This window comes from Anas acuta, chromosome Z (assembly GCF_963932015.1).
Source record: "Anas acuta chromosome Z, bAnaAcu1.1, whole genome shotgun sequence".
Taxonomy (NCBI): Eukaryota; Metazoa; Chordata; class Aves; order Anseriformes; family Anatidae; genus Anas; species Anas acuta.
The window spans coordinates 20,254,490-20,267,108 of record NC_089017.1 but is presented as its reverse complement, the minus strand read 5'-3'; the positions used below and the strand labels follow the sequence as shown (position 1 = coordinate 20,267,108).

Genomic DNA, 12,619 nt, shown 5'->3' with positions numbered 1-12,619 from the left:
AAATCAAATATATACTCTTCTTCAGCTAGTTTAAGTGTTAAATGTTTTTTGTTTAACCAACTGACTCAGAAGGTTCCTGTTTGTTGCTCAGAGAAAATGCTGCACATATTTTTCACTTTACAGCATTCTGATACAAAAGCAGTGCTGTCCTCTAGTGGACAGCAGACAAGCAAGGCTATAACCATCTATTTCGATTAACCTTGTATCCAAAATAACTCACTCATATAATTTTAATATTAAGCTCAAATTTGATTTCTTAAAGTTATTTTTCAATCTTGCAATCCCCATGCAAGCTCCTTAGATATAGTAAAATATTTTAAATATTAAATGCCTTTAAATATTAAATGATGGTGCTGTAAAAAGACATTCTCTTGATCAAGTATCTCGTACCAGTTAATCAGCATCTTCATATGCTAATAATACATGAAAATAGTATTAGTACATGCAGAGCCCATTTGTAAGCAGTGAGGAAATTCCAGATTTTGGGACATTAGGATTTGATTGAGAAATATATAATAGAAACTACTGAATGAGTATTTAAAACTTCTAGTTTTCTTTTTATTTGGAATAAAAATATTTACCAAACAATAGTGACTAATAGAAAAAGTTTCAGCACAGGCTGACAAAAAAAAAAAAAAGGTAAATGGTTAGTTAGCCTACCTGGGTCACTAAGAGACCCAACATTTATTTGTTTATTTTAAATCTAGGATTCTACAATAAAGTAAGAAAATGTTAGGAGCTTTCAGCTCCTGGCAAAAAGGAGGCCTAAAGTACCAGTGGACAGGCACATACCATTCCACCTAGAATTCTGTCACCTGCAGGTAAAGGCTAATAGAGAAACACTTTTGCTTTGGGCATTTAGCCTTTAATTAATTCTTACTAGAGAAATTAGGAAGCAAAATCAAGGCTGCATGTCTGTTACAAGTTTATTTACTTGGCTACCCATTGTAGCTCTCTTGAAGAGTAAAAAAAGACGACTGGCCCAACAGCTAAAAAACCATGGAAGCAGAACAGTCCACATAACTGCTTCAAAGGAGCTACTGCCAGAGGTAGATTTCACTTCATTTGTGCTCTCAGACAAGCCAATTACTTAGTAAAAAATCTTAGAAAAAATTTTCTGTGTGCACACAGAGCAGAAAAGGTCTTTAAAAAAGACTTACTGGATTTATACGATGTATTTGTCAACTACTGAGACCACATTTCTCTCCATATGGAGATCCAAATATATATACACAGTAGCTGAGAAATACTGAGATTGCTTATATGTTATAAATATATGATGTATTATATAAATTTTAAACATGTAATCTCATTATACCGAGTGTTAATTGGAGATAGTATATAAATGATAAACAATTTATACATGTAATTCTCATTAATTTCTATGCTATGTTCATACTTCAATAAATGTGTGACTGTCCTTCCTTTCTGACGTGTTGGAAATGGCTACAGTTTTTAGTTATGGTAAGCTGATGGGGCCTGATCACCAGCTTTCTGTGACCTCTTCCAATTTAGTATAAACTGGAAGATGACATACACAAAGCTTTTCTAAGCGAACTCCTTCAAAGCAGGAGTTTGTTCAATACATACATACCTACATACATGCACAGTCACACACCTTTTCTCCCCAAATTAAGTGCTGTTGGATTAAAGAGATGTGGGGAGGATAACATTACTAAGCATGCCATTCTCTGATAATCAAAATTGTCTGTAAACAAAACCCTCTTTCCTTTGAGAATCAGTCTGCCAATATAACATAAATGGGACATGACAGGTTGCAAAATGATAAAAAGGGGTGAATTCCATCAGACTGTCAGGCTGATGCATGGGGTGGGGAATAAAGGCTACTGCAAAACAAGTGTTGATCCTTGGGTTTCTTCTTCTTCTTTTTTTTTTTTTTAATTTTTTTTTTAAAGCATTTCATGCAAGTTTCGATACTGTGTCTAGTTGCTTTTATGTTCTTCAGGTTTTTGATGCCTATCCACTGCAATGTGCTCTCACTGTCATGTTACATGATTTCCACAGCATGTTTTTGATTTAGCTAAAATAATGCAAGCCTCCAGAAGACAGGTAGAAAACATTTAACATCCTGTTAAATACTTACTTATCCACAAAACGACATAAGTTATGAGTATGTTGAATGATGTATTACACAAAACAAGCTCTGAACAAACTGATGTATCTGTATGGAGAAGTCAAATGCCATTAACAATTACAGATGCCTGAAGCAGCGTAGTCATTGCATGCAATGCTGTACTTCAGCTAGCTAGGCCTGCCCCAGCAATGAGCAGAAGTACCATTTTTTTGGCTTTTTGTTTACAAGCTACCTTGTTTGCTGTTAACTCAGGTGCCTATGACACATGCTAAGAGACAGATACATCCTCCATCTGAAAGTTCTGGTGATCCATCAAAAGAAAATACTGTTTTGAGAATGACTACTTTAATGGAGTGTATTACACTCACTATTGCAAAAATTGAAAACGGCTGCCCACAAATAGATTAAGGCTTCAGTGTGGAAAAGAACAAAACCGAGTCTTGATTTTCTCCAGAAACTCACATTGCCCCATGTTGGGTTGTTGAAATTAGAGACTTGACTATCTCAGATTATATGACTGAAGGTAATGCTGTCATGTTTCCTATAAGTGCTGGCCAGTGGTTAAGGCCATGACTGGCTGAATAGAGGTAAGTAGATTAGAGTATGATCACTTTTTAACCCAACTATTTACTGTTTCCTAATTGTTGATTCCCTCCAAAATCCAACAACAGCACCAGACTAGTTCAATGGATTATTAAACTTGTTGAGGTTAAATAAAATCTGTTCTTCATATCCATTCTGATGGGTTCAGACTTCTGTCTCACTGACTGATTAGGCAGTATGCAAGTAAACTCTTAAAGAATGAAAACTGTGGAAAAGATGCTCTACATTTTATCATTTTGCAGAGCCATGGTCACTGAGGGAAATAATATTACTTTATTCATACTGTTTAAAAAATGCTTCAGAGAGTGAAAGGTGGAGAGATAATTCAAGAATACCCTAATTACCATCCCTTTAAACATATATTCTGACATCAATAGAAGCACACAAGCATAAACCAAAGTGGAAGAGTAAAGAAGTAAATCCAGTTTGTGATCCCACCTCTGAAAGGATGTTTCTGGTAAATGCTAATGCTAACGACTCCAAAGTTTTTGTGCGATATTTTGGAGGCAGTGGAAACATTATCTTTATTTCCATTATTTCCTTTCTAAGTCAAATTACCATGAGATATCTTTCACTCATCTAGAAGCCTTTATGTAAGACTGTATTTTGACACTTTCAAGAGAGTCATAAGGCCATTCAAACCCTTCTTATAACAAGTAAAGTTTGCAACTCATTTTCTCAAACATTGTCTGTTGCCTTCTGCTATATTCAAATTGAAGAAAATGAGAATTACCTATTCTAGTGAGAGGTTATGGAGCTGAAAATAAAGAAAGAAGAAAGAGACACAGCTTCTAGAATATTCATCTCAGAGCAAGTAAGCAACAGATTTTGAAAATAACACTAGCATTAAGGATGTTTCTGGATAAATAAAGCTCATGTTGGTTGAAAAAAATACTGAAAATCTTGAGTTCAGTAGAGTCTTTGTCTTATCACATTTTGAAATAGAAGAGAACATTCTAGAATTTATATTTTATATATAAAGCAATGAGTATTATTGCACAACTAGAGACAGGGAATTGAAGGGATGATTCAAAGACCAATCAACTTTGAGAGAATAAATACCCTCTATTTTGTATCCTCTTGCCTTGAAGATGCAAAAATTCCTGTCAGACAGCAGATATATTTCAACTTAAATGTACTTGTTGGTCCTTAAATGTGGCTATTTGGACTGATTTCTCTGTAGGAAAAAACATACTTTTCTTTCAATGTCTTTGCTTGTAGATACTCCAGTGGTGTCCACAGACATGGTATTAATTGCAAGGCAGAAGCCAGGGACTTTTCCTAATTCTTTTTAAAATTATTTGGTCAACATCTATATGCTCTTCAACCTGTTTACACCCTTCATCTCTTAAAATATTTTCTTAGAACCCAGAAAGGGCTCTAAGATTTCTGCAACAATCAGCCTTGTGAAATATTTTAAGAAAAACAATGCACACTGTTTTTGGTGAAGTTTTCAAATTCTGGGAGACATTGTATTTCCTGCTCTCAAAAAAAAATGTCTTTAAATTCATTTCACGTTTTTGCTTTTAGTAGAGGTCTTACAACTGAAATAGTACTTCCCCTTGACAACAAAAGCAAGAGAGGTCAATACACAAGACAGTCAAATCCTGTGAAGAGCATAAACATGTACTTTATGCAGCCTTGCAAGGCAGAGAGACCAAATAGCTTGTATAAAGGTACCTAATTTTAGGTGCAGATTACTATACTTAAGCAAGTAAAATAGCAAAGCAAATTTATTTTGCAAAAATATGAGTACAAATCTGCAATCTGCAGATTTGTGTTCTGATATTTATTGTGTTTAGATTTTTTTTTTTCAGGTATCACTTAAAATAAATAAAACAGGTCAGAAAATAAAGTCTAAAATATAATCAACTGTATCATCTGGCATTTTGTTCTATACTTACTACCAGTTTAATTAGTATTTCATGTAATTATAAAAAATCAGCAACCATATGTTAAAAAGAGCAAAAATGCATGTAAAAAGTGTTGCTATACTGTGATATGGACTGACATATAGCTGATATATTTGACAAGTTTACATTTACTTCATTTTTCACTGGTGATTGCATGCTATTCCATTGATATTTGTTGCAAGTATTTGTTTTCAGACCTTCAGAGTAGTTGCCTTAGTGATTTTATGTGGTGCAAAATGCAGTCCTAAATAGGGTTATCAATTTAAAAAGAAGTAATTTGGTCCCACCAACATGACAACATCTTCGTCATGAGTGCAAATATGCTCAGACTGAAAAAAAAAAACCACAAGTAACATGTGCCTGTTCATACTCATTAGATAAGCTTGTATTCTACTATACTATTGCATTTTGAACGAGTATATTTCATTACCAGACAATATATATTTCTTGCCATTAGCAGTCATTAAGTAATACTCTAGTTGGGAATGACCAACCGAGAGGTTAACGCAATTCAGACTGCAAAGTGCAGAACAACAATGTCTGTTTAAAAATAGTACTGCTTTTCCCGTGTACTAAGCACTTCCAAGAAGCTGAACTCAACTAGTCCTCACAGAATGGCATGATGAGCTGAAACAAATTATTGTATATAATTTTTTTTCTTCCCAAATACCACTTGCAATAAAACAAACAGGAAAAATCACAATACTATTGAAGAAGAAAAAAAATAATTCATGATATTTTCATCAAATTAATTACTCCTTTGTCAAGGTAAAAGCTGAATGCTTATTTTACCATCTTGAAATGGTGCATGTTTTATTTAAATAAAACATCCTGAACTTCTTACATCCACAATATTTTGCAAGAATAGATTCAATTTTTGTTAACTGTAATGACAGAGTTGATTTAACCCAAATATATATCTATACATTTTATAGGTACGTATAAAAATATTTTAGTTATTTGTTTTAGAGATTTTAAAGTATTCATTAACTATGAATAATAATACCTATAAAAAATAATCTATCTCAAATTTTCATAAGTCTGGGATTCTTTAATGATAACAGCAGCATTTAAAAGATGACCACGCAGGTTCATCACAGTATCAATTAGTTAATGTTCCCATTCCTGTTCTCAGGAAAAAAAAAAAAAGAAAAAAAAAAAAGAAAACGAAAACTACATAGTATCTGTGAACTCCACAGCAAAGTAAATGATGGACTGTTTTCTAAATACCCCTTACTTCTGGGAAGTTCTGGTAAAGTTCTGGTTATGTTGTTACAACTCGTCTTCTTTTCCTGCTGGACATTATAAACACAAACCTTTCTGCAACTACTATGACAAAAAAAAAAAAACACTTTCAGCCCCGATTTCAAGATGCTCTAAAGTGTTCTGAATACTTTACTTCAGCCCTAACAGAACATGCCTTCAACCACTGTCTCTGAAGGAGCATACTCAACAGCAAGTACATATTCAATTTAGTTACTGTTGGTTATAGACTCTCTTTCATGAAAAACTTCCTCCTTTTTAAGAAGTGCAAGAGAAAGTAAGATCAAATTAGAAACTTGTGGACAAACAGTGTGGCTGAGTTAGGAACTAAGCTATTATTTTAGGTAGCCTTTTTGAGACTCGATCACAAAACAATCCATCCCTATGTACTAAGTCTCTTGTGATGGATATGGTAAAGGTGAAGAACACCTACATAACATAGACACTTTAGTCTCTCTTGATTGACACTCTCACCTAGTCTTTGAATTGATGTTGAGAACGCAGGCTGTATAGATCCCTCAGGGACGCAACAAATGAGGACTCTTTCACGGAGGAGCAGGTGTCAATAGTGACAATCATTTCAGTGCAATCGCACTAGCTGTTTTTATGTTTTTATGGTGAAACAGAATTTTATCATTGACCATATCAAATGCATAGGAAAATCCAGCTGGGTTAATGTTAATGCAATGCAACACGAATGCCCAGTGATGCAAAAAAGACTAAATCCAAAGAAGAAAAATAACCTGGTTATTAGTCCTATGTAGGTTACATGACTCTCACCATTCCAAAGAGCCATCTCAGTCAGCAAAATTTCAAAGAAAAAGATTGTTTTTTGCTTTAAGAGGAGATGCTTTGCTTTTACTTAAACAGCAAAATTTGGGAGGCAAAGTTAACAGCTTCCAGTAATGTGTTGCTCTTGTTATATGTCTACTCAGTTTTCCATACACAGCACTTTTTCTGTTTGCTCTTGTAACAAGTGAGAAGCCATACAGATTCATTAGACTAAGTATTTCCAGTCAAACACATTAAAATCTGTGATTAACCAATAGCCATATCTATTTAGCTTACGTTCTATACCACAGTTTTTGGATGGAATGGATTGATCTACAAGTAAAATCAGAAATTAGACAGGTCCAATGGCTTTCTTGGCTGATGAAAATTACTGGTTTTCCTTGCACATATACAGGAAGGAGAAGAAAATATTCAATGTAATGTTCAGCCTGCATTTTAAAAGATCTTCATCTAATTAAAAATAAGATAATCATGTCCTAGGTGTACATAGCTGGATACCATAGATTAAAAAAAAATAAATAAATGTGGGAAAAACAAGCTTCTTATCACAGATGATAAATCCAGATAAAGACTTATTTTCAGAAATAGAAACAAAAGTCAGAAAATCATGTAGATGCTCCTTAAAGTACATTGCTTTAAAAAGGCTATCTTTTCTCTTTGAAACAAAAGTAGGAAACAGAGAATACCCCAAACTGTGTCCAGTAAGGTCTAGATATTTGATGTACTATACATATACAAATAAAGAACAAAAAATACTCTGGTTAATAATACCTAGTCAGGATTCTATGTCACAGTCCAAGATGCATATCTTATCTGTTAAAGATGTAGATAATAAAATTTTCTCTAATATTATAAAAATGTTGATGAATTTAAAACCAACTGAAATTCATATTAAAAGATGAACCCCCTATAAATGACATGCATTCTTACCTGTGTATGTTGTCTTGACCAGAAGGGACTACACCCAGGTTTGCTGCCTTCACTACTTTCTCAATTATTACAAGACTAGTAGAGTTCTGTGGAGCAACAGCTATGGTAGCAGATGTCTCATTCATTCCTGTCAGCATCCCTGAAACATTAAGTATTTCATTATAAATTCTTTTTATTTGTTTGCTTATTATGCTTAAAACCAAAATAAGAGATTTCTCAACATGAAAAAAAAGCACCTTCATTACAAGTTAAATCATACATTGAGAAACAATTTTATAAGAAATTACATAATTACATCAGCTTAATATATTATTTTCAAGGCCCTGTTACTAGAAATAAATTACTAATAACTGGACAATGATATGTGTGATACTAATGCAATTGTGAAATCAGGATGGTTGTTCTTAAAAAGAATAACCTAAAAGAAGAATGTAAACACAGAAATGAAATATAAAGTAAGATAGATTTGGAAATTCCTGTTTATGTAAGATCATATACAAAGATACCTTCTAAACTTTCAATCATAAAACCATAGTACTTAATTATAATTTGAAATCCAATTGCTAGAAGTAAACTTGAAATTCAGATAGTCATCAGATCAATTTAGTTCCTGAGGACAAAGTCATCACATTAGAAACTGGGAAATTCAGTTAGTATCCATCTCTTTAAAATGTCATGATAAACTTTTTGGTTAAAATAATTTGAATATCAGTATAAAATAGAACAGAAATATCGAGATTATTGAACACATGACAAAAAAAAAGAGTAAAGAAAATGTTCAAGGTCATTTTAACAAACACAACAAAACAAAACACAAACGACTTTTCTCTCCTATCAAAATCCATTGTTTAGAAGAATAATTTGCAGGACACTTATGCTGATTAAAACCCAACAGTAACTACATCTTAGCATTGTGTGTGTATTTTTACATTATGAGCAGAAACTGAAAACACAAACAATGGAACACAGTACTTTTGGCAGAAATATGAAGCATGTGAAATCCACAATAACATTAATAATGAAAACAATACAAAACTCTCAAAAGCCTAATATTTTAGGGCTGCACATGCAGTTCTAACCCGTAGCAAACAACATGAAGATGCTGAGTAGAGCAATTAAAAAAATAAATCCAACATTTTAATGCACCAGAATGTGCATTAGCTGCTGTCAGAAAATAAGAAATATCAAAGTAAAAATAGAGCGGCTTATGAGTAAATAATGGGATATTTTTGAACATGATCTGCACTTGAAGAGAACAAAAATAAGCACGCAACTTCTATAAAAATCAGTTTTATCTTGGGAATAGTACATTCTGTTTCAAATTGTTTAACTTCACTATTAGGCAAAAGCTTTAAAAACTACATACGCAGACTAAAACTGCTTTTAAGCAAAGCATGGGGACTGACATAACACTGCTGAGAGATGTGTGTACTCATTTAGGATTTAAACCTTCTCCATTAAGCTCTATTGAAGAGCAAATGCTGAATAAATGAATGCAACTATGTTTATGTTAAAAGCCTGTTTCCCGCAGCATGTAATTAAAGGAAATGTTGTACAAAGCCAGTACTTTTGTCAAGCTCCTGTAAATGGAAAGATGGATAGCACTCAGAGAAGTGAATGCATTGCTTCATATTTAACCTTAACACTCTTGTCATTAATGGTTTGTCTAACTTGTTCTATAAAAGACAAGGTACTGCTCCATTGAAGTAAAATTAAAAAAATCAACTAAACCATGCTTTTCAGAACAGAAGATTCATTATCGTCGACTAATGTATTGGCATAAAGCAAAGTAACATCCTATCAAGTAAGGCACACATTCAATCTGCCTTTCCACCCCCCTTTATTTTTAACTCATGCTGTTTTATTGTTATAGGCAATTTGTACCACTCAGCATGACAGTGTAAACTGAATCAAGATTAATTTACATGCAAAAGAACACTTAGGAGAGCAGCATGGTAAGCAAATGTATTGTCTCGATTGCTGAGGTGGAAAAGAACCTGGAAAGAAAAAAGGGTGCTCTAATTAAGGGGCATCAAATATGATTGCTCGTGGTAGTCAAGGGCCAGAAAATAGTAAATGTCCAACCATTTAAAGAATTAGCATCTTGCTTGTTAGGAAGACAAGTTGGATGCATAAATTTTAATAAAATTAAGTAAACAATTTGTTTACTCAATCAAGTTTCTTTTTTCCTTTTTCTTAAAATACATACACTTAAACACTTTTTAAAAATAATTGACAAAATTATTTTAAAACATGTCCATAAGTAGGGGGGGAGGAAGTCCTTATAGTTGAAGTAGTTTTACTTGGCTCTTTTAAAAACATCATAAAAATTCTGAGTAATACCCTGCTGTAACAATCACACGCCACCTTTAATATTACATAAAACATCAAGATCTAAGGAAACTCAAGTCAGAGCATAGAACAGCAATTAATCTGGGTTAGCTAATTGATACAATGAAATAACTGTACACATTTTTAATGGTAAAAGGAACTGAAATTGGAAAAGATATGTTAGCTACCGGATTAGTCCTATTCTGAAACAAGCCAAGGTTAGTTTTGCCATTGATATTAAAAAAATAAAAACTAAAAAAATGGGTGAAAATCTGGATACAGAATTCCCAACAGCACGCGTCTCACTTGTACCAAATTCCTGTTAAAGAATACAGACTTATTCTTGAGGAAGTGATGTACAATACGATATAAAATCCTGAGGCCTGAAGATCAGTAAAAATATTTAACCAGAGAGGTAAAAAGTAGTCTGTCAATACCATTCTTATCCACTGCTTCCAAATTGTCAATCACAGCATTAACATTAACTTAGCAGCTGCCTTGCAGCATTACCTCACGGGAGGATTCCCCAGTTCAGAACTGGAGGAAAGGCAAGATGGTGTAAGCAAGGCTAACCATATCATGTGCAGCATGTGCATAAATACAGCTTTCGAGGTTTGCCGCTACCACTAGATAACCTCCGCAGCCATGAATATTCAATAACCTGTCTGTTTTCCTCTCTTTATGCCATCAGGAAGAAAATGGAAATACACAAATGTAACAGACAATGCAAAACAGCATAGTGTAATTGAGTAAAGATGTGAAGCAATGAATTGTCTTCTATGTATCAGTATAATACTGGGTATTTCTCTTTAGCATTCTGATTAGATTACACACACAATTTAGATGTAAAAATCCTTAAAACCCATACATAGTCTCATTCTCCCCCAATATAGTCTTGCATTTCTAATATTCTCCTCACTCCTTCACTGTTTTTTACCTATTTGTTTTGGTTGCAAATAAAATAAGGCATCTCCAGGTACAAGACTTGTAACATCTTAAGTCCATAAAGGCAAGGAAAAAAAAAAACAAAAAAAGAAAAAAGGAGAAGCATGATAAGTGAAAAACAAGTTATATAAATCAGATTCATTTGGAGAATACAGACAAATGGAAGTTAAACACAAAATAGAATAATACATAGTAACTTCTAAACTGCCCTGCATTTATTACTGTAATTCAGATTTTTCATTTATCAAGAGCACATAGTAATTCTCTCCAAATACTAGCTGTTCCTAGATACCTGTAATAAATACTGAGGTAAAATTTGGAACTGAGACTTCCATTGCTAAAAATATTTCGAAACTGCTGATATTTATAACAACAAAGATGCAATAGAAAAGGGTTTTAAACCTGTGGTAAATTTACCAGCATCAAGTCCTGCATCAAAGAAAGAATTCAGGAAGACAGAGAGAGCAATACAGAAATGCCAAGAGACCTTCATGGATTTACAAATACTTCATATAAACAAATTTTCAAATAGCTTTATTCAGAGTAGCCTTTCTGCTCTATTAAACATAGCAAACAGCTGCCAGATTTATTCAGACAAATAATCAACAACCATAGAAGTAAAATGGCAGAAGAAAAAGGAATTTTGGCAACAACTCCACAGAGGACCACAGCTATTCTCCAAGTACACTTCTTCTATGTGCTCGTGGTTCTGTATGGCCAGTCAGGAGGAAAAAAGCCCTCAGTCACAGCAAAACATGCAAAAGCTCTATTGAAATATCACAAAGCAAGCAAATATAAAAACATGGAGGAAGAAGCACAGTAACCTGCTTTCCTTTCACTACAACCTCAGCTACAAATTTTAGAAGGGAACAGTTTAAAATAAATGTGCCACAGCCTCATTCAATCACTCACCTTGGGTTGCTGAGCAGGTATAAAGCAGAGAGGCAGGCTTTAGCCAGCAAAGGGTAAGAACAGCAAATAAGTATCAATGGGTTAAGAAAACAAAGCACAATCCTAACTTTTCATTGCAACAGTAAGCTTAACTGAAAATGATACAAGCAATATTTAAACTACTTTCTTAATCATTCAAAAATACAAAAGCCAAGAACTGTTCAAAAGCACTAATTAATAATACATAGCATTACTCATTGGTGTTGTTGACTGCTTGATGGATATACTGAGTTTCTGAGCCTTACACAGCAATGAGATAGGATCCCATGGGTATATTCTCATCTCAATGTGAAGAGATTTACACATGTAAATCCCCATACATTGAGATAGATGAGTAAACACTATTACATTTGAATGCATCCAAAATGCAATCATTTATATTTTGAGATATCCAAGAACTACATTCAAATTAAGGGTAAGAGTATGAATTGTTGCATTTAACAAGTCAAAGCTAACTACAGTTTTCTCTAATTATTTTGTATAAAACATTCGAGTCACTAAAAGCTCTTACGAAGCTTCAGACTATGAGCAGAAACTTACATTCTTTAAAGACACAACATTAGAATAATGCCTGCTGAAGTACAAAAAAGATGTCACCCTTCTAAAACATTATTCTGATAATGTCTTTATATGAAGTGCTTGAAGGAAGAAGATGAAACTTCAGAGTAGCTGAAGAACACGTACACTACTAGTATTGAAAAGCAGCCTTAGAAAAAAAATACTAGTAAAGACAGACACCATATCAACGTGTGTTTGATTTATTTCTTGGAGCTGGGGTTCCAACTTTCTGCTTTCC

The 12,619-nt window shown here is 33.5% G+C and overlaps 1 protein-coding gene across 3 annotated transcripts in view; it reads right to left on the bottom strand.

Annotated features, from left to right (window-relative positions):
- Positions 1 to 12,619, bottom strand: part of AP3B1 (adaptor related protein complex 3 subunit beta 1) — a 159,681-nt gene that overhangs the window by 6,058 nt on the left and 141,004 nt on the right. For all 3 annotated transcript variants that reach the window (XM_068666205.1, XM_068666203.1, XM_068666204.1), the window contains one exon: positions 7,597 to 7,735. In XM_068666205.1, the coding sequence (XP_068522306.1) occupies positions 7,597 to 7,735 (139 nt within the window). The remainder of the gene's footprint in view (positions 1 to 7,596; positions 7,736 to 12,619) is intronic.